The 23536-nt window shown below is 37.4% G+C and overlaps 2 protein-coding genes across 3 annotated transcripts in view; one reads left to right on the top strand and one right to left on the bottom strand.

Moving 5' to 3' along the window:
* The first annotated feature begins 1426 nt into the window (after positions 1–1426).
* LOC121736073 lies at positions 1427–3157 on the top strand. The gene is made up of 2 exons (XM_042127124.1): positions 1427–1576; positions 1938–3157. The coding sequence occupies exons 1-2, from the start codon at positions 1513–1515 to the stop codon at positions 3152–3154; spliced, it is 1281 nt and encodes a 426-aa protein (XP_041983058.1). The 5' UTR covers positions 1427–1512; the 3' UTR covers positions 3155–3157.
* A 5614-nt stretch (positions 3158–8771) lies between these two features.
* Positions 8772–23536, bottom strand: part of LOC121735834 (rho GTPase-activating protein 7) — a 259758-nt gene continuing 244993 nt past the window's right edge. For both annotated transcript variants that reach the window (XM_042126790.1, XM_042126791.1), the window contains exons 6-20: positions 17342–17942; positions 17099–17241; positions 16714–16854; positions 16391–16500; positions 15582–15749; positions 15006–15118; positions 14590–14842; positions 14084–14187; positions 13813–13940; positions 13285–13444; positions 12933–13027; positions 12029–12166; positions 11710–11850; positions 10817–10996; positions 8772–10434 (exon numbers count right to left, since the gene is read on the bottom strand). In XM_042126790.1, coding sequence (XP_041982724.1) covers positions 10320–10434; positions 10817–10996; positions 11710–11850; positions 12029–12166; positions 12933–13027; positions 13285–13444; positions 13813–13940; positions 14084–14187; positions 14590–14842; positions 15006–15118; positions 15582–15749; positions 16391–16500; positions 16714–16854; positions 17099–17241; positions 17342–17942 — 2590 coding nt within the window. In that variant the 3' untranslated portion in view covers positions 8772–10319. The remainder of the gene's footprint in view (positions 10435–10816; positions 10997–11709; positions 11851–12028; positions 12167–12932; positions 13028–13284; positions 13445–13812; positions 13941–14083; positions 14188–14589; positions 14843–15005; positions 15119–15581; positions 15750–16390; positions 16501–16713; positions 16855–17098; positions 17242–17341; positions 17943–23536) is intronic.

The following is a 23536-nucleotide window of genomic DNA, read 5'->3' as shown; positions in this document are numbered from 1 at the left end:
TCGGACGATAGACGTAGGTGCGGCCGGGCCATCTCAAGCACGAAGCACTACGCATGTGTGACATCAGACAAATACAATGTCGGAGTTTTGCCGGGAATGTGAAAGAGTGATGTTGTGTTTTTGTATTATTTTCCTTAAATGAGGAGGCATTCTATAATGTGTAGTATTGGTAGGATATTAACCATTAGAATTTAGATATTCAATGTGCAAAAGTGTAGGAAAGTGATGCAATATCCAGAAACGTTCTATTTTGTGTTTCCTCCAAAACTCTATCGAAAGTTTCAGTAAAGCGTCTATCACTTTACTGAAACTGAATCGAACGACTTGACTTCATGACTGTATTGACTTTTACCCATTCACGGTAGGCCGCCTTGCCGTCCGCCGGCTTATACAGGATAGTGAATGGTGTCGCAGGTCACAGCTAGCCAGCCGCGGCAGCCTGCAAGGCCAGCCGGCAACGACGACACCATTCACTATCCTGCATAAGCCGCGGATGGTATGGCGGCCTGCCGTGAATGAGCCCCTTTAGACTTTGACTAGACTTTAGGCCTGAGTCCTGACGATTAAAAAAAAACGATGTTATTATGGTTTTCCCCCTCGCACACCACCATATAGTATTGGATCCGACCGTAAAATCCTGCAGGAATCGTTTTTTTCGATCAAATTTAATTTAAAATAATCTTTAGAACGTATAGAATGGATTAATGTTTGGTTGCCTTGTCAAAAGTAGCCGCAAGTACCTCTAATTAAGTTGAATGTTCATGAGATAAATGCATAATTTGCATGTACATAAATTTTTTTTCAGTAAATTTTACATCATTTGAAAGAAAATGACGTGAGAAAATAAGGTATAAATGGTTGCCAGCTCTAAGTCGGCCGCAACCTAGGCTTGCCAGCCCGTAAACAGACATAGTTCTTCATCAAAATTGAAGCATCGATTTTTTTAATAATTTTGATACCAAATTAAAGTTTTATGCATTTTGTACATGAATATCCATGGTTGCCAATTGCACGATAGCCGCAAACTGGGGTTGCCATCACTTTTGTATATGACAAATGTTCAACTTCAGGCCTATAAATATTATGCTATTGAATACACGCAAATTTGTATTACGGGCTTTCATTTTGCTCAATTAGAGGTACTTGCGGCTACTTTTAACAAGGCAACCCGACATTAATCCATTCTATACGTTCTAAAGATTATTTTAAAATATATTTGATCGAAAAAAAAACGATTCATGCAGATTTTTACGGTATCTTAGGATAATACGGCATTATACCACTCGAGTCTCGACGCTGGCCATAATAATATGGGCCATGGTTATATCCGTATTCCGTAGTACAGTAAAAAAAAAATACAATGTCAATTTTGACATTTGATATTTTGTTGACTTTCAGCTTTCTGTTTCTGACTTTCTGTTTGCATTCACTATTCAGTATTAAATTGTTTTTGTGTTTCAGTTTAAGTAAATCTTTCTTATGATTATTATTACCACTTAAAAACTAATTAAAATGGCAGTGAGTCTCGAGGATATTGTAGACGTTAGTTCTGACTCAGACAGCGATACCAGTCCTGGTAATTAAAATATTGTGTTCAAATTGTGTTTCAGTAATTTCTACTTTTTGCGACGGCCGTGTTTCGGAATGAGGTTCAAGAATCAAACTTGATATTATCACTATACAATTGAAACACAGTCGTTTTCTTGATATCTCCTGTAAAATATAAATGGTTAGATCTTTAAAACTACGCCACTGATTTTTATGCGTTTTCGTCGGATTTTTAGCAATGTGCGGCATTCCTAAAAATTCTACATTATTATAATAAGTGTACGAAAGTCATTGGAACTTCCACTATAGTATTGCCTCTGCCCCGTGGGCCAAGGCCATTTGATTTTAACATATTGAATAGCGTATATCTGTTAATTTTATTGTTTTAGATAAACCTCTTATTCACTTGTTCAAACGGCTTATTGAGATTGAAAATAAACAACACACAGTTTTCAAAAATTCTCAGATAAATGAACTATTGCAAAAAGAATTTAATATGGATGTGAGGAACCTGCATGTTCTAGAAATTGACATATACTTGACTGTTGTTAAGAAATTTCTTAAGGAATGGCCGGAGTGGGATAGCTTTGATAAAATTGTAAACGAAGTACGAAAAAAAGGCCAGAATTCATTAGACGATGCCTTGCTCGAGAAAAAGTATTCTAGCATGAAATCTTTTTTGAAAAAGGCTCTCGATGAGGCTGAGCCACTAGCAAAGATAGCAGTAGAAAAGATCAAGGAGAAAGAAAAAGGTGCTAAGGGAGAAGAACCAAAAGATGATGACCCTGTGCTAGAAATTAGTGCAACAAAAGCACAATTGAAACAACTTTTTTTTAGGTATCCCAATCCCAAATGTAGCAAGAGTATCTTTAACATAGACAACATTGTACCATCTCAAATAAAAGTCAGCAATATTCCGCTCAGGTCAATTTTAAATATGTCAGGAGTTACAATCACAATAACAGGTCCAGCAGATGCAGTATTGTACAAACATGAAACAAACCACGAATTTGAGTATGTTCTGTGCAATAAGAGGTTAATCGCAAAACCAAAGAAAGACCTAGAATTAAATCAAGAAATAGTATATAAAGGAAGTTCTGATGCGGTCATTAATGTCAGCAAAATAATAAGTTTAATAAATAAAGCGTACACTCCATATGCTTTGAGTGAAATAATGGAAATAATTAATTTTGTTTTAATCTCTTTAAAGTTTCTACCATTAAAAGTGTTTCAAGAATCAACATACAAGCGACATACAAATAAATATCCATATGTACGATATTACTTTAAGGATATAGAAAATGCTTTCATGGAGGATATTAGAAAATACGATTTACAATTACAAGAAATGATAATTCCTGTACTTGAAATATACATTGGTAACTTCACTAATGTCATGGATGGTAGAAATAATTTAACAGAGGATTCAATAATGGTAACATGCAGATCTTGTTCCATCAGTTTTCAGGGTGCCAGCATAGTTAATGAAATAAAAATGCATTTTAACACCCAACATGAGGTACCAGATGTTCAATGTAATAATTGTGAAGAAGCATTTACTGTCGAAAATATAGCTGGCAACTGGTGGTGTCATCAGTGCAAATAGACAGCCGTTTTCTAAGGTTTTGGTACTGTGTGTTATTTTATAGACTAGACCAGGGGTTCCCAATGTTTTTCAGCCTGCGGCGCACTTACAAGTCAATATTTTTTCACGGCGCCCTAGTCTGCCTCTAAGCTATTACAAAAAGATACATAAATAAACACATGATTATAGTTAGGTTAAGCAAGTAAATAATAATAAACAAATTTTTAATCATTTGCCTGCTTTGTGTAATTAATATTATAATTTTATTTTATAATATTTGTGGTTATGGATAATGATAGAGGATCGGCTCACAGCGCCCCTCTTGCCTTTCCACGGCGCACAGTTTGGGAACCCCTGGACTAGACAATTCATTGTAGTTACATGTTCTATGTTTACCTGTGGAAAATTTAATTGAACTTGAGTCTTGACACTTCTGCATTATAAGGGCCTGATTACACCTTTTAGTTGACTGGCGAGACAGTGCTCTAGAACTAGATGACTAGTAACGCGCGGGAACTGTACATTTTTCGAGATAAAAAGTATTCTATGTCCTTTCCCAGGACGAAGTATCTCCATACCAAATTTCAGCAAAATCGGTTCAGCGGTTTGGGCATGAAGAGGTAAACAGACAGACACACTTTCGCATTAATATTCGTATGGATGTGCTCAACCGAGGGCGCTATCTCGCCAATGTACTTGGTACTTGGTAGGTGTAATCAGGTCCCAAAATCCAATTACATAATATTATTATGTTCAGACTTCAGACTTCAGACAATGGTGATGTTTAGTACACAAAATTTAATTACTTGGGTTAATAATTATTATTAACTTTAATTGTTATGGATAAAAGAAAATAAAAATAAAATTTTGTTTAAATATTCTTACTAAGTATTTTCTTTATTATTACTCCAAGAAGATATTTTTGTACCAAAGGGGAAACAGAATTGCAAGTTGATTTAAATATTGTACCTTTTTACTTTAGTATTTCTATTGAATTCTAAAATATAACTATCAATCTCTTTAGCTATGTCCATGTCGCAGCCGACTGGTTTAAATAGCCGTTCAATCAAACAGCCTAGCCCTTGGACTGAACAACGCCATTCAATCACACGGCTATACGTCGTTTAGCCGACTTGTTGACTACAACGTTCAACACTACAGCTAGACGACGCTTAGCCAACTGGTTTGTTTTTGTTTTGGCGGGGGGCTGCGCCCCCCGAGCCCCCCTTTTATTTGAAGGCGGTCGCCGGCTGCTGCCGCAGTACGCTCGCTGCGCTCGCTCGGCTCCCTCTGTGTTGTGGTCTAAGTTCTAACTTAACCTAACCAACTTTTGGACTTTCTAGATTGTGTTTATTTTTGTTTTGACGGGGGGCTGTGCCCCCCGAACCCCCCTTTTGCGCGAGGCTGCGTCCATCCATTTCATAATCTCGTAATTTCTCCTCGAATATTTGTTGAAATTTTAATTCACTCGTATGTGCCTCCACAATTTTTGTCTCTTTAATTAATAACACTTGTAACTTTTATTAACTACTTTCTTTCCGAAAAACAACCACAAACACCAACAAACACCTGCTAGTTGACGCCATATTGTAAATAAAATGCACCTAGCGCCGCAGCGGTGCGCGCTGAACTACTTCAATTAGACGGCGGCTTTTGAATCAGCTGTAGTGCAGAACGTTTTGAGCGACTAAAATATTCAATATAAAAGCTAGACGTGTGATTGAATGGCGTTGTTCAGTCAAAGGGCTAGCTGTTTGATTGAACGGCTATTTAAACCAGTCGGCTGCGACATCCACACTATGCGCTTTCGTCTCCAATTTTCGTCATCAGCTTCTTTCATTAAACTTTTGTTTTGGCGCATTCAATAATTGAATGTGTCAAGGAACGCAACGCCAACATTGTCATTTTTGTTTTTTGGATACGATCAGAGGGCATGCGTCGCGGGCATGCCTCACGTTCGCTGTTGACTGCGCTACAACGCATGCCCTTGACGAACAGAAAAAGGCACAGTGTGGACAAAGCTTTTGTATGTCAGGTGTAATATTGTTGATAATGAAACAAAATGTAAATTATTTAGAATGGTCCATATAATTCATAAAGAATAAAATCACAATGCATTAGTTTCAGTCCATACAGGGCAATTTTAAATCTGAGATAATCTTTACGACAATGACATAAGACTAACTTTCTCAAAGGTAAAATAGCTCTGAATGCACTACAAATGTAACATTATAATATTGTGGTGCGCTTATATGGGCAACTAAAATAGCTCAACGCCAGTCAAGTCTCGTCAACTTGACGTCACGAGTCACGACTACATCAAGCAATTTGCGGCAACAAGCAGTAATATTGCGCAATACAATATTGAATGATGTGGCCATCGAATATTTGAGCAATATGAAATAAATTGCTCCATGTTGCCCCACTTATTGCTCCAGATCTCTCCATTCGTGCCACCGAGCAATAATTATTGCCCGTGTAAGCGCTTCTTTACAGTAACATCAAAATACTTATCAGAGTATTATCAGAATTGGTGATTTTTTTTACATTATATTTAGTTGTAAATAGATATACTTAATAAGAGATAATATTTTATTAATTTATAACAAATTTAGGTTTTGGTCTCAATTTATTTTAATTAGGTTTTATCTACATTATCAGCTAACATGATTATTTTAAGGATTTTAAATATGTCAGGTTTTAGATTAATAATAATTATTGTAAAAGGGTTTCCGATGACTTGACCAGTCATAAAAAGTAAGGGAGTAAATGTATATAGTTTTATAAGTAGATAGCCATGTGGCTAAGTACATACTTGTGATTAAACCCATGTGGGTTTAATCACAAGTATGTACTTACTTAATAAATGCACAGCTTGTACTTTGCATTAACTATAATTGTGTTCCTGTGTTGGTACCACGGATCAAAAACAAAAAGGCCGGCAACGCACCTGCAGCTGTTCTGATGTTGCGAGTGTCCATAGGCGACGGAAGTTGCTTTCCATCAGGTGACCCGTTAATTACTCGTTTGCCCCCTTATTTTACATTAAGAAAAGGGTCAAAAATGCTAACCCTATTTTTATTTATTAACCTAAATATACATTTTTTGTCATCTGGTGTACGATAGCTGAACTACATAGTAACATCGACATCGACCTAGGCTAGTAGTTTTGCTTTGCTTGACACCCCCTCACCCCGCAAATTGTCACGCGTCTTTTCATAAGGGATTGCCACACCTCCTCTATGTTTTATCTCCGTAGTTGGTACCAAGTATACCTTATTTCCTTTACTAAGCAAAAATTGTTGCACAGTAACTATTTTGGTCTATAGCTTTGTCCACACTGTGGCTTTTTCTGTTCGTCAAGGGCATGCGTTATAGCGCAACAGCGAACGTGAGGCATGCCCGCGACGCGCTATAACGCATGCCCTTGACGAACAGAAAAAGGCACAGTGTGGACAAAGCTAATATTCACTTTGATTAGTGCGAGAACAGGTGATTAGTGATTAGGAGAAATTAAAGGACTTGCAATTATCAGTCGCTGTCCACACTTACTTTCTCCTGATAATACTAATTACCTGCAATAATCACATGCACTTATCACTAATCAAAGAGAATTCAGACCATTATAATAAACAATGTTTTGTTCTTGTGGCATACATTAAAAGAGTGGCTTGATGGACAAAAAAGGTATAGCTTATTCAATGCTCAGCTTTTATTAGTAAAAGGGGACCCTTAATATTATGTCCTTTTGACAATGTAATAGAGAAGGACAAAATTTTGTACGACATAACATTGTGTTATTATCTTTAATTAGGACCGCAGTAAGGACAAAGAGTTTAAAATGATTTAATTTATTTGGTGTTCTGTACATACTGTTTGATATTATTTTCAAAGTAGGTAAGCTAACGACTTAAATATACCTACAATAATTGCCAATTTGGTGTACTGGTTTTAGACCAATGACAATATGGCCCAAAAGTGGTACCTGTAATAGGTACCTATATAGGTACTTACCTATACTTACATGAAATATATCGGATATTATTATGATACTAGTAGTCGGAATGTAAAACAATAATATTATACTCGGTATAAATAATATAAAATATAAATATTGAGGGTGTTCAACACTAAAAATAAGTGTCCTATAGGCCCTAGTTAAACATTAATATTTGATAAATAAATTGAGACTTCATCTTTATGATTTCATACATTGCATAGTAAGGAATGCCATTTTTAACAGTTGGTTAGGTTTTGTCTAATACCTAAATCCGTTTTAGTATTTAGCTAGGTAAATAGAAGAACATTTTAGCAAAAAATATTTTTTACGGTTTGTATTGTTTTCATTTGAAGACACAATTTTGTTACCTGTAAACACTATTTTGGTACTACAACCTATTTAAAATATTCACTTTTGTAACACTTCCAACTTTATTTTGTTACTTAGTCGCCAAACATGAAAAAATTTGGCTACACCTATCGCTTGCCTTGCCTTTTTACTCGCGTTCTAATAACAAGTTGTTATTTATATTTTATATATACGATATAAGAGGAAAATGAGACGAGAGATAGGTCAGTCAAATTTCTACGTGTTAGCTGACCGGGATACATCAAATCAACTGTCATCCTGAACTTGTCGTTTGACATGAGGACAGAAAATAACCAACTACCCACAATTTTAGTGGGTAGTTGGATTTTTAGCTATACAATTCAGCTGAGCTACTTGTATATCTATGGACATTTTTCATTGAGATAGTATAAGGAGCGACATGGTCATGTTTTGTTTTGCTCAAATATTTTTTTTCAAAAACATGTGATGTTAAATCTTTTAGATGTGACTTTAAGGTAAATTATTTTTACTTGTATATATGTCTCTGGGACGGTCTAGTATACATTTTTGGAAAAAGTTATGACCTTTTTAAAGGGTGGCCTTTCATAATAATGTAGTAAGTGACGAATAGCTTATCCGGAAGTTCTGTCACTGTCTACATTATAATAAAAGACAGAGACAAAACATCAGGCTTAGTTAATCGCCACATATAGAATAATATTACTTTCATTTTTCATTTCATTTTCATTTCATTTCATGCAGTGTGCAACATGTCCAATTTTGGTTAGACTATTTACTGTATGTGCTAGCAGCGCCCTCTGCTTTGACCTTTGCGTAATATATAATAGGAACTTATGAAATGGCCAACAGTGCCAACACCATAAAGTTAATATACTACACCATAAAGTTAATAGAGAAACAAAGGCCTGAGCAAGAGAGATGTCACTATCAGTAACACTGCGTGGTAAAAAGAGACGTGTGATACATGACAGCAGCACTCTTTTTTTGACGTCCAGTCGGCACGTGCCGCACGTTGACAATTTAATCTCATAGAATTCGTGTTCAATCATGCTTGTGTAAGTGTATACGTACACATATTTTTCACACAGATGAAAACCAATTTTGGTGCTCAGCTCGAGACTGTGCTCTATTCCGCTAGGTATATTAATTTTATGGCCAACACACAACCTGTCATCTCCCTTTACTTATCTGAATGAAAAAACGTATTTTGTACATTTTATACTTGTTATATTTTATGATATCTTGTTCAAAACATGTCCGTCTATAGGTAACTAAAACATTACGTTATTTGAGATTATATTATACTCTTAGTATTATAATATATTAAATATTTACAAAACATACATCTTGTGATATTTGGCTTCATCTTAAACACTAGAAATTAGAACTGTATGAAATGTTTCTATTGGTATCTACAATAAGTATAATATTTTATTCTTATTTGACGATATATTTTTTGATATTATAAGAATTTTATTATATAACATCAAATACATTCATAGATAGCAGAAAATTCAGATACCTAAATATAATATTTGCGTTGTCTACCCTTAAGACTGCCATGGATATATCCGTCTCCTTCTATTCTATTGGAGCAAGAGAGAAGACTGATGTAAACCCTGTTACAACTTGTTCTTATCCTAATTTATTTCACCTACCCACTATAATAATAATATTATCTCAATAATATAATATATTACTGCAGTATTAAAATATTATACAAAGATTAAGGTTTAAAATAGGTGATTAGGTTTCTAATTAAGTCGCAAACCATTATAATTAAGAAACATTTCATACAGCTGTATAAATATATTGTGATGATTCGAAATTTAAAAACTGCACATCTATTATTTACATTCAGACTTTTATTAAATAACATTTCCTCGAATACAATTCAAATGCGTACAATTATTATGCGTACTAATTTTGATTATTAATACTATTTAATATAATCCTGAACACAGGGCAGGTACGGACAACGTAGGTAATATCGAGTAATATATATTATGACTAGTGATATGTTATGATAACTTTATATATATGGTAATATTCATTCACTTAATCGACTAATTTGAGATTACAAATTATTACTATTGAATGTGATGAGTTAATACTTATAATATTTACAAAATGCACCATACAGGGGACTAACATCACAATTTTGTATAAAAATATTCTAACTTAAAAAACTAAATATTAAATAGGCTTACAGTCAGGCTTTTTGGTAGGTCCCATACGGGCGAACATAATGCACAAAACAACGGAGGTAGGTACTGCACTTATGTCACTGTGACATACTAACATCGCCAAGTAGATACTGAGACTGATTCATAGCCAGATGGCGGACCTGCGTTATTTGTTCTGGTAATGTCAAGATGACAGTCCTACCAAATAAAGGAAGGTTATCTGCCTTTGAATCAATCTCTATGATAGTACCGTAGAATTGGGCGATGTTTTATTAAATTATAGCGTAAATTGTAATTTATGTCTAAAGTAATATCAATTAGGGAATTTAACATTGCTTCATAGTCTACGGATAAGTGGACAATCGACCTCAAAATGGAACACGAGCACTATTATATACAACAAACGCACCAAATTCCCAAAAATGTCCCATAACATTAATTAAACAACAATTTGATGCATACCAATTACCATACTCATCAAGTGTCAACTGTCAACGTACATGTGACAAAACTAATACCTCACTATGTGTCATGCGACGAAACTAGGGCTTGAAGATATCCCTTCATGAGCTCTAAAGCCTCGGTAAATAAGGCCACTTCTTGGCCTGGCTTGTTATACTTAGGTGTAGACCTAAGTGGAATGTTTCGATCATACATTTGACTCGGGGCCCTCGGTGTTGTGTTTGAAGGAGGCGCGGATACGAGCCAAGTATAACGCACATATGTGACCGTAGCATTTGTTGTACCAGTCTGGAGTGCGGCCCCTGGAAAGAAAAGTGTTTCATCAGCTATTACTGGACTAAGACTACTTAACCTCAAGTCCATTACGAACTTTTATGTAGATGATATTTTATTGAGGTCGTCTACTTCAGTTACACTTTTGAGTAACAACTAATAGTCGCTAATGACTTTTGTAGACTTCAAGCTGATTAAGATAGTGGTGATATTAAAAAATAAAACAATGACGACAAAATTAAACAGCGAAAATAATATCATTTTCCATAACTATCCTCGTTTGTAAGCGGTATTATCGGAGAATACAACGCAGTGGAATAATTTGATGAAAACATTGATAAATAGTACATTGTAGTCTGTAATGAAGATACCGAACTTAAGGAGCCGAAACAAAATGAATATTAAACTTACATGGTATCCACTCTCGCTAGATGCACCAATCTGCTGCGACCTTTCCCCGCAGGTTGGGCGAGATACCGCGACGCTAGTACCACCCCTCGCGCACCATCTGGCGGAGCTGCCGCGTGCGCGACTGACGTCTCCGCCACCGCGCACCATCCACCGCCGCCCGTGCCGCCTTGCTGCCACGACCTGAGTGTCAGAAGTGGGATTAAGTTGGCTTTAAATCAGAAAACAAGCCCACCTTGCTGCCACGACCTGAGTGTCAGAAGTGGGATTAGTTGGCTTTAAATCAGAAAACAAGCCCACCTTGCTGCCATGACCTGAGTGTCAGAAGTGGGATTAAGTTGACTTTAAATCAGAAAACTAGCCCACCTTGCTGTCACGACCTGAGTGTCAGAAGTGGGATTAAGTTGGCTTTAAATCAGAAAACAAGCCCACCTTGCTGCCACGACCTGAGTGCCAGAAGTGGGATTAGTTGGCTTTAAATCAGAAAACAAGCCCACCTTGCTGCCATGACCTGAGTGTCAGAAGTGGGATTAAGTTGGCTTTAAATCAGATAACTAGCCCACCTTGCTGCCATGACCTGAGTGTCAGAAGTGGGATTAAGTTGGCTTTAAAGCAGAAAACTAGCCAAGTTTACTTTGTATGTTTTTTAATGGCAGAACATGACACTTAATATCGAAGTGCGGTAATGGGACGAGAATTTGTTTGCGAGTGCTTGGTTGTGGGAAGCGTTGCTGAACTTGAAACATTCAAAGTTAAGCTTTATACCGCATGATGCGCTCTAGTGCTGAAATTGGAAGACTTAGTTATATGACTGTCATAACATGAAACGGATGGAATTGCAATAAATTGGAGACAAAAAAGTTTAATGCTCCTTTTTCAAGAATTTAAAAAATAACCTCAAAACGCAGTAATCTCTCTGCGGTAGATTGAAGCTGGATGACGTAATGTACTGGAACACTTCAGCCGTCGGACCCAACTTCTCAGCAACGCGCCATTTCACCAGCGAGTCGTCCCAGATGTGCCGCTCCCGGAGTATCCTGAAAATGCATAATGAAAATCTTGAAGGACCAAAGCTTAGAAATTTTATATAAGTATGTTTAGAGCTGGATAAGGGATACTTTAAACAAGTCCTATATTATATTGAGATTTAACTTGCTGTTAGGGACTCAACTGCTTTCTAAGGCATTACTCGATGATGATGTCTTGTACAGTTACCTCTGCATGACCTCCTGCGGTGGCGCTTCAACATCAGTGGTGGCTCGCCACAGCCGCAGCGGATGACCATCGCCAACTTTCTTACAGCACAGCTCCACGTGCGGCGCCGCTCCCGACACGGACATCCATCCTCGAGTTCTGAAAAATCGGCCGTAAGGTATTTTAATTTCCTTATTACTATTGTAGATGTTTTTTCCAAAGTAGACAATACGGCTTAATAAGTAGACCAATTCTCGGTATTTCCAATTTCAATTTGCTTAGGTTGTGACTAGTTTAAAATTTTGAATAAATAATGAGGAATTTTGTCTGTAATTTACCGTTTATACAGCCTAAGACACAAAATAACTAAACAAGTTGTGCTTAATACCTAAAACCTACACAGTCATTCTAAAATGGCATTCAATTAAACAAGATTTGGCCTCGTTTCAATCGAATACCATCAGTAACAACAAAACTAACATCCTACGGCTAAGAATCTATTGGGAACATAAGTGCCCACGTCACACATCTACTGATGACAGTGGAATGAAAATCTAATCGTTAAAATCCGTCCTTCACAATCCCAAAACCCAAAGATGCCAAGATAACAGCTAAGGCACATTTAAGTCAGTCCCACCCAAAACCGTTGCTTACCAAACGCCTGGCAGACGTGTAAATTATTAATTTGGCAATTGGCAGAATAATTTGTACCCTTTGAATCCGGCAATTTCAATTTTGTGAAGAACTGATTGAACAGAAAACACAGAAATGCGAGGAGCATGAGTGATGAGTCTAACACCATTCTCACCTCTTTCCTGATCTGCCACAGACTCTATAAAAGCATGAAACATTAGAGAGCTATAGATAGACATAGGACATATTGGATCTACTCATGTGAAACGAAGTAATGTTTTGGGAAACTTACTTTTCTTTGGCTTCTTTTAGTAGTGCTTTGATGCAGGCTTGTTGGAAACCTTTCCAATCCTGGTTGAAGTCTGCACCGAGTTCTTCGAGCGCCACCTTCATAAATTAAAATGTCATTTAAATATTTGTTTGCAGTAATGTATTATTATTGACAACACCTCATTTACAAAACACTTTGTTTGGAACGTAAGCTACCGTTAAAGCTGAAGTAATAAAAGTACACAATGACAAGGGTGATAGTGGTAGGGAAGGACAAGTCACTCGTACCAAAGATAGAGTGGATAAATTTAAAGGACATGGTGATGTTAATGAAAATCTGATGGTCCAATGTATATAAAATATGACTGTCTTACCGGCACACTCTCCTCAAAGTAGTTGAACTTGCATCGCGCGAGCATGTCAGCGGGCGCCAGGAACAGCGATGCGTGCTGTTGCAGCAGCAGCAACAGGCACGCGTGCGCCGCACGAGACTCGCTCACTTGACGCTGCTCCGCCACGCTCTCGATTATTAATCTGTGACAAGGACCACATTAAGGTTACCATTAAGGATTGAGACTGTAGTTTTTAAATTAAAAAAATCAATCCACCCCCGATTTAAAATTCTTTGTCAGGCGTATCAGAATGCAAAAATTGGCCCGAAGAAATCACTGGAAGTGGCTTACGACATTTTATGAAATAGAATAGGTAGTTTTTTCAGCAGAAAACTGATGATGAACTACTACTAAGAACACTCTCACTCTCTATCCACCCGTTTGGATGCCTTGGACAGACACACACATAGACAGACACGTCGGACTTATAACAGACACGTCAGATTATAAAAGGGATGGGCCTTTGGTTGGGGGTCAACATGGTGATAAAGAAGACGTTGTAAAGCCTACCTATTGGAGTGTCCCTCTTTGGTACTGCCGGTATGTGGCGGCACGTGGTGCAGCCTTAGCAGCGTCGGTGCGAAACACACCGCCAAGTTAGACGCCGTCATCTGATTCACCGCTGAAAGCTCTGCCACCTGGAATATTCACAAAACTTTATGAAACTTCAAAAGAAAATTTCTATGACGTCCCATGGTTTTGACTATACAAAAGTTCATAAATGGATGGCCCATAGCAGGAAATTGTTTAAGATTTTTTTTAAAGTAGATGATGGACCTACCTCAGCCAAAAATATGAGCAGAGACTGTAACGCCTCTAAATGCTCTTCTGGTAGTAGCAGAAGTGCGCACTGGACAGCATCAGGCCTCAAGGGTTCAGGGACATCTACAAACAAGAAGAGAGTTTTGTCACGTCATATCCAAACATTTGCCGTACATAAGTACCATCGTAAGAAATTGATTCCTAGACAGTTGACGGACCTACGTCATGCAGTCGGGGAATATCAATTCAATATTAATGAGTAGTGATCTGGCTGGGTTTGACGTAACGCGACCAAACTACGTAAGTCTGACAGCTGCCTCTGATAGTGCCACCGAGTAAATTGATACCTAGGCAGTAGGCACTGACAGACCAACGTCATTTGGTCGGATCATATTATGGCACTTTAATGTTAATTGTGATCTGTCGGCTGGTTTTGACGTAATGCGACCAAACTACGTAGGTCTGGCAGCTGCAAGTCTGGCAGCTGCCTATGAATCAACTCTGATAGTCCATCAAAAAACTTACGTTGAAAAATAGCGATGAACGTCTCACTTAGTTTGTTAGTGAGTAACGCGTCAGGAAGTTCTCTGAAGTATTGCTTGACTACATCAGCTACGTCATGCGCCTGCGCACCCTCGAAGTTCAAGCTGGACTGCGCCGGGTCTATGGTGTTCATGTTTTCCACCGCAAACGCCGCGTTCACAGCCCCTGCCGCTTCCACCATGGAACGGAGTTTCGCTATCCGGGACTTCACGCCTGCCTTTCTGAAGATGCCCATCTGAAATTATTCCAAATGAGTTGATGAATGTTATAAGAAAAGAATGTGATGTCATCAAGATAATAATATAGTAAATGTTGAAATACTAAACAAAGAAAATTTATTTAGAAACAACTCAAAGTTTTAAGGATACAGACATTTTTCCAAAATAATAGTATCATACCTGATCCAAGGCATTATTCTTCAACCAGTTCAGAGCACATTGAATTGGCTTTGGCAACGAATGTCCAGTCCTTTGAAGAGATACCGTGAGGGGAACCCCGAAAACTGTTTTATCTGGAAAATTTGAGACATTATAATTTATTGGAGACCTTTCCGAAAATCGGTAAGTCTTTAAAAAGTTCACGAAGTATTTAAGTCGGTAGCTTAAAGCGTTTTCGTTTGCTGTTGACGTAAAGAGCACGATTCTCGGAAAACCTTTAGGGCGTGATCAGACGTGCGCGTGTTCTGCGCGGGTTGTACTATAGCGTATGGGAAAACATGTGCGCAGCACGCGCTGAACGCGCGCAGAGCGTGTTTTCCGATACGCTATAATCGCGCCCTTAAAAGACGTAGCGTCGATTTAATTAAAATGGTTATTTCATTGGTTACTAATTAGACATTACCTATATAGGTTTATTCTGGTAATAAACCTATTAAAGAGATATAGCTTTAAGTATCATTCTGAAAAGTGTACCAATAAAGAAATAAATTAGTTTAGTTAACATCTATCTCAGCTATTTCCTGTCTTGAAACCTACCTTTATAATCTGGTGTTTTAATCTTCCTTATTAATTTAGGCAGCTCCCAATTCCATCCGGACTTGTGTGATGGACAGTACCTCTCCATACACGCAGTTAGCCGGAGCAAAGCTAACTTCCTCAGGATATGGAGTTGACCACACGATAGTGACGACATGGGACGGGACACTGTAAAAATGATATACTTACAAGGTGTAACAAAACATAGTCATAAAACTTTAGGGTATGTATGTGTCCCTTGTATAAAGTTCACTGTGAAAGTAGCAGCGCTCAAAAAGCAATTTTTTTTGTGATTCGAATGGGCAAGCGCCCCAGCGTCATACACTTTCCAATACAAAAGTTTAAAAATGAAACTCTTTCAGCGCTGCTATTTTCACAGTAAACTCTATAGAAGGGACTCATACACACCATAAAGTATTATCACTTAGTTTTGTTACACCCTGTAGGGTAAAATCCATGCACTAATAGTTCCGGACAATCTACGTTTTCGATAGAAATTGCAGACACACCAAAAACGACTAAACTCAAAAACCTTTAGAAACAGTATTTGAAATGTAAAATCAATGAAAGTAGTGCCACTGCGGCATGAATAGTTTTTGGGAATCGTTTTTATGTGCTGTCGAAATGGCTTCTGTACAAAAAAGATGATTCCACAGATTGGTTCGATTGTAACAATGTTTTGTACGAAAATTGCAAATTGTAATACGGTCACGATCAGTTGATAATATTCAAAAAATAAATTTAAGAAAACAATGTTTAAAGGAACGTGCTCAGAAAAATGTCGGGAACAGAGATTCTCGTCTACTCACAATACGCCTCCGGGTTTTTCTGATTGGGCAGCGGTTGGAGCGTATTATTTGCTTTTGGCCCCCCATTCAGATTGTTCGTTCGAAACGAATACCACCTTTGTATGTTGTTCCTGAAAAAGATATTGGGTCGTTATTTCTTCGTTTAAAATATTCACGTTGATTAAAGACTGGTGTGATATCAACAGGTTGATGAAGGTTTACTTTTGTTTTACAGCGGAATATTTATTTTAGCAATCAGAAAAATGTAAATAAGATGCATTATTTTTGCCCGTCTTTCATGGTTGCAAAAATATATTGTGTTAAAAATTAAACCCGTAACTTACTTTTTACTTTTTAAATCTAGACTATCATCGTCGTCATCTTGATCCCCATCGTGCGACCTCGATCCCGCAGAGTTCGGACTGCTGTCAAGTTCTGAACTTCTTGAGGCTGATTTATCACGCTTTAGACTTCTATCGCGAAACCTAAAAATAATTATTATGTTACACAGTAGGTAGAGTAAAGGCGACAAATATAATTATGGCGTATCTACGTAGAAAGTCGTAATTTTACCGATCGCTACATGAACAGAAAAATATTCTTATCGCCATCGGCATCAGTCCTACTAGTGGAAACGTGGTACGATATTCGTACATTTCCTTTTTTTACTTAATTTTGTATAATATATTTTTATTGATTTCTTGTTTTTGTCAATAAATGTGAACCTACTTTTGACCATCTTTGCCGAGATTCAATGAGCTAGTCCTTATCGCCTGTCGCCGGTGCGGCGTGTGTCCGGGCGACTTCTGTACTTCTCGTAGAACTTCTGGATCAGGCTTCAAATCCACTGGAGAAGGTGGTTCTACGTATACCTAAAACAGTTTAGAGTATATGTAAATTATTTTTAATACATTACTATTGTTAACAAAATATCATCTTAGTTTTTTTATTTTGGTTAATTACTGATTTTACCTCTGTATTATGACTATTATGCTCCTTATAATAATTGTGCCTCCAACTCGCTGGCTGACATTCTGAGTCGCTCAGCGCACTCGAATCATCACTCTTCAGTCCTCTATGGAATATCCTCTTGGCTCTTCCCAATTTGGACTTGGAACTTTTGTTGCTAGAACCCATACTCCCATCCGACGCGTAACTCGAACTATCATCCCCAAAAGGTGGATGTGAAACGAAGGATTGGTCTAAGGGTGCTATGGGCGAAGGTGGCATTATTGTCATGGGGGACGGAGGTTGTGTCCTGATCTCTGGAGCACGAATAGGGGAGCTATTGAAATCGGGAAACGGGAATGCTGTGGGCGTTGTCGGAGTCATGTCTATGTAGTTGAGTTCAGGATATTTATCGGTCTGGACGTCTAGGAAATGAGGTGATGATACTATAACTTCTGTTCTATTCTGTCGCTTTCTTCTTCTCGTTTTGAGGGATTCCACTCGTCTGAGCAGGGCTTTGGCTCCGTCGCGGAGTCTTTCGGATCCTGTTCGCCGAAACCTCGTCCCGGTGTCCTCTTCATCCTCCTTGTCACTTGGTAACTGTATCTGACCGGGAACTGTTAATCTGGGAAACAAAAAGTTAATAAAATATTACAAACGTAACTTTTACTTTAAAAAATGAGCATTTAAAGCCGATGCTAATTAAAATCGTGGTTAAGAAATAACACAACAAAGATCATTCCTATAAAATATATTATTGTGCCACCAGAAAAGTGTGAACTTGAAATATTTCAAACGTGGAGCAAACTTTTTCAACTTTTATTGCATTTTCAATTTGCAAGCGCAATATTCATAAGTTTGCATGTTCGAGTATGCTTAGAAGCTATGAAATATGAAATATAAATGGGTCATATTTTCTTGAGCACACCTAATATTTCATCTGGTAAATTTAATATGGCGAGTGGAATGAAAATTTCAATATTCTCACTCTATGAAATGCATACGCTGCATAACTACTTATTATTAAATATCATAACATTCTTAGTTGGTGATACAATGTTGAAAATAATAATCATAAATAATATTCAACATACAAGATGTTAGTGTAAACACCGTTATCCTTGAAACCATCAAATGAGCCCGTCAAAATGAACAACTTATTCTATGAGAACAATGCTGGGAACTTAAAAAAATCCGTTTTCATACCCATACAAATTGCCGATCCGGGCATCCGTATGGGTATGAAGACGGCATTTTTTTTGAGTTCCCAGCATTGTTCCCATAGAAAAAGTTGTTCATTTTGACGGGCTCATTTGACGATTTCAAGGATAACGGTGTTTACACTAACACACTGTATATAATGCCATAAAAATTTTTAGACAAAATTTAGTGTAGATATTTCATTTAACTTTTTCTTGAATCAGACATAGGTAGGTACTATAACTACGTCTACCCAATACCTAGTAGGTATCTGCTACAGCTTAGTATCCACTAAAATTATTAGAATTATTCAAAAGTCCTCAAGTTAATTGAAGTGAACAATTTAAACGGGCAACTTAAAGTGACTTAAGTATTCATACTCGGGTATAATCTTGCCTCAAAGTTTGTCGGTCGTTAAGCGCTGAAAGTTTTCACTTAAGTTTTCCGATCCCATTAATTTTTCAGCTGCTTTCAGCGGATCATTCCGTTTTTCAGTCTCTGGGTTTTCAACCCCTGTGATTTTTTTTTTATATGAAATAAGGGGGCAAACTAGCAAACGGGTCACCTGATGGAAAGCAACTTCCGTCGCCCATGGACACTCGCAGCATCAGAAGAGCTGCAGGTGCGTTGCCGGCCTTTGAAGAGGGAATAGGGTAATAGGGGAGGGTAGGGATGGGAAGGGAAGAGAATAGGGGAGGGTAGGAAAGGGAATAGGGTAGGGGATTGGGCCTCCGGTAAACTCACTCACTCGGCGAAACACAGCGCAAGCGCTGTTTCACGCCGGTTTTCTGTGAGAACGTGGTATTTCTCCGGTCGAGCCGGCCCATTCGTACCGAAGCATGGCTCTCCCACGTATAATATGTCATATTGTGTTTTTAGGGGATTGAATATTCTGAATACAGTCCGAGTCCCGACTTAATAGTTAGGCTATAATGACCTTTATAGTTTTGCATTAACAGTAGGCGTTTGATGGGATCTTTGCAAGGCATTAAAATAAGCTTAGTGAAGTGCTGATATTAAATCAGCTAGTTAAGAAGTAAGCAAAGCTGTTGTGACAAGAACTTATGGAAGGCGTTTTAAAACATTGCAAAAGGATATTTTCAAGGTTTTAAAAGAACAGGGTTAGCAAAGAGGAATCGTTAAAATAAAATAATCAACGTACCTACCTGAGCTATTAGATGCACGCTGTGAGAAAAACTTAATAGATACAATATAATGGAAGGTATTTGATGGGATCTTAGTAAGGTTTTAATCTTGAAACAACAGTCTTAGCCAAGACTCAAGAGTAATTATTTAATCAAATCCGAATAATATTCTTATAAAGGAAGAAGTTATTTGCTTTGAGAGAAAATGTTAAAGAAAACCTGAAGATAATATTATATATTTTTTCTTAACGACACAGGTTGTTAAACAATATTTAAACTAGAAAATCACGTATACCTATCCCACGGGAAAGAAGAACAAACACTAATCAGAACGTTCATAATTTATTCGCAGTATTCTGAAATGGTATTCCTTTAGGACGCAAAATGAAATTGTTTACAGGTAGTTTCCATGTTTTGTATAAAAAGGAGTTGCAAATAATATTAATAAGGCAATGTTCATGATCTCGGTTTTTACGCATTTTTATTTCCAAAAACAAAAGGCAGCTTTTAACTTTGCTTTGTGGCAAAGTCAGTATTTAATTTAAGAATACGGTCTGAAAACAAAATTATGAGAAATTTTGAATAATGTAATTGCTCAGAATGTATTCTAACATCTAAAATACTCTTCTAGTACAATCAATTACCTTGATTTAAAACACAATGGAACTTTTAACAGTATTCCAACAGTATGTAAATGAGAGTAGAAAGTAATTTAATTACGGCTTTCGCTGTTAAACTCATTTGCGGCAGTTAAATTATTTAACTAATAACGTGCCTTAACTTTCCGCTCTATAAACGCAGACCCTTTTGACGCAATAGGTAAGGGCGTGTGCACAGTGATAGCGGTTAGTGAGGTAAAGGTGTGTGCATAGTGGTAGCGACTAGCGAGTCTCTATTTTGGTGAAATATAACTTTTTTGAAATATCATATTTTAAGCGATTGCTGGTAGCCTTCGGTGTACAATTTAATTGAAACCAAGCCAAAGGACGCAGGATTAATAGTGCCCAGGAGTGTGCGCAGTATAAAGACAATATGTGTTCAAAGTAACAGATTTTACGTGTACATTCCACGAAATATTCAACTTTCTTGTCATTATATAATCAGAACATCGGCCTGCACTATCCTAACCAAACCTGGGAACATCATTTTTATAGGTACCACCGCTTGTATCAAACCAATAAACTTTAGAGTCGAGCTCTACACCACAAAACCACGGCTCTAATTGAACGCTAATAGCTTGTCCGCCAACACTAACACCCCACCTCATGTAACCTATCATTATAGGTTTGGCAAACAAAAGCGACCAAAACGGACGCAGCGAAGGGCCAGAGCACACAGCCGGGGGGCACAATTATTGTCATTGTTCTGATGGGCGATGGGCCAACATTCCGTTGTGCCACTTGTTTACATTTTAACTAGCCTCTTGCCACACTACGAACAGCCAGAATAGCATACAGTAAATCAGTGTGTCCTTTTTTAAATTTGCTTAAATATGTTACAAGCAGATTCTGTTTTTTTAAGATTTTTAATTCAGCATTAATGCAGCTTCAATAAGATGATTAAGCTGCAAGGTAGGTATTTACTATTTTCATAGAATGTCAAACGCGTTTTGATTGGCTATAACTCCAGGATCAGTTTTTCTGCCTTATTTCTATTATAATAACTTAATAATACAATTTCGCTATTTGATAGGATTATTACGTTCACACGACCGTGACATTATGGAGTGTAGATGGAGGAGAACTATCTCTGTATGTAAAAAGTGTCCGCTGAAATGCGTTAAATTAGGGTGGCGCTACAGTAGCAACAGGGTAAATTTCAAATCATTTAGCAGCTTTTATTTCAGCTATTTTAGGTTATATTTTTCAAAATATATTGGTATTAACCCAGTAATTCTGTGACTCGGCTATTCGGCTAACTTCAATTTATATTTTGTCACCAACGGCTACATTCATTCCATACCCTTTGCTGCAGCTAGGCTCCACTCTTGGAGGATTTTCCAACTGTTATTTACTGCGTACAGCTGGACACTTTTTCAAATATCCCCCATATAAGATAGTTCTCCTCCATCTACCCTCCATACGTGACATGATAAAATATTGTGTTGCTTCAAGTTATCTGAATTCTCGCTTAGGTGTGCATTCGTTCTATACTTTATATTGTTTATACTATGTCACTTTGACTAGTGGTAGAATTTCAAGTACCATCAGTAGCGCTGTTTTAGTGCTATCGACGCACTTGTGACTACCGTAGCATTGTTGTTATGTGGGTGGTCCAGCGGCATTAGGCGACTCTTTCGCTCTTTATAGGAACCCAATTCTCGTACCTCGAATTTATTTTATGAGGCTGCCGTGCACGATGTACCGTAGTTTTCGGCTTGTAAATGTAATAATTATTACTTTTCATTAGTATGGTATTTCGATGCTCACAATCGTGCCAATTATTTGCCATGCCAGCAGCCGACGGGGCTAAAATGGTCGCTTTGAAGAATCATGATATGAATCATAATGTGATTCATTTTTCTAAAATCGCAAAATGCAACTCTGCTTGCAATTCATTTCTGTATTTTTGTACTGATTTGACATTTGTCAGTTTAACAGTTTTGACAATTCATTTGCTGAATTGATTGAGAGGAATTGCTAAATGTGACTAGTTTAGCCCCGCTGGATTTATGTATAGGCAGTATAGGCCATGGCCTTTGGGCGGCAGCGTCCTATAGCGTCCTAGGGGGAGCAGGCAGCGTCCTAGGATGGCGGCAGATTTCGTACATAGGGGCGGCAAAATTAAAGTGACCTAAACTTTTAAAAAATATAAATCTGGCCCTGCATGCCACTTTTGGTGAATTTTTATGCGTACTGTGCTTCCAGCACCTATTGGGCAACTGCTATAACAAATATAACTTTTGAAAAGCAATTTGTCCGTCCATTAGTTCGACGCATGTTATTAACGAACTTCGTGCGGTGAAAATTGACGGCCATTACTGTAGTGATTGACAATGATTACTTAAGCCCTTTTTATATAGAACGAACTTAATAAGCAGAAGGCATACTTATGGTCACTATATTGAATATTTCCACGGAAGTGTAACAACATATTGATAAAAAATCTCTTATTTGTCTCTGTCAGCACTAATTCAATTTTCTTTAGTACGTAGTAGATTGGCACAGGCTTACCAAAGTCACGATAGAAATGAGAAAGAATAGAACTATAGTCGGTCAAGAAAGTGAAGAAATTAAAAAGAGACAGCATCGTAGTGTCATCCCTTTTTTCTTAGATTGATTTGAAAGGGCAATGACACTACGCTGTTGCCACTTTTTAATTTCTTCACTTTCTTGACAGAAATATTTTAATGACACAATGACAAGACTACTTCATCAACCTCTCAAGCTTAGAGACTAACCCTATAATATAAGCCGTCCATACGGGCTGCATTAGGTGAGGCTGGTAGTTCTATCTACTAATAAAAAATCTGAATATTTGATTTTCTGGGCATTTGTCAGTAGGTAAATTATTATCATGCCTTAAAGCATTTTCAAGTAAACCGCAAATATTCTGCTCAGATCACACAAGTAAATATAATGGAAACTATTACCTACATTATTTACATTGAGTAAGTACACAGTACATTAAGAAACTTTGTAAGTGATATTGGCATGTGTTTATCTAAATACTAGCACCACTGTTACTCGAGTACTTATGTAAAACCACAGAATATATATTAGTTGTACCAACAGAATTCCCACTTGCGAAACCCGTTTAAAGAAATAACGACTCATGCTACGATACTATAAAGTTCAAATTCCGACCGCGCAGTGCTAGGTGCCTACAATTTGGTAAAACTTAGGTTTACTATTTGCTTTTCCTTAGCCGGCCA

Source organism: Aricia agestis, chromosome 18, assembly GCF_905147365.1.
Source record: "Aricia agestis chromosome 18, ilAriAges1.1, whole genome shotgun sequence".
NCBI classification, from domain to species: domain Eukaryota; kingdom Metazoa; phylum Arthropoda; class Insecta; order Lepidoptera; family Lycaenidae; genus Aricia; species Aricia agestis.
The sequence above is the reverse complement of the archived record's forward strand: the minus strand, read 5'-3'. Positions and strand labels throughout refer to the sequence as shown.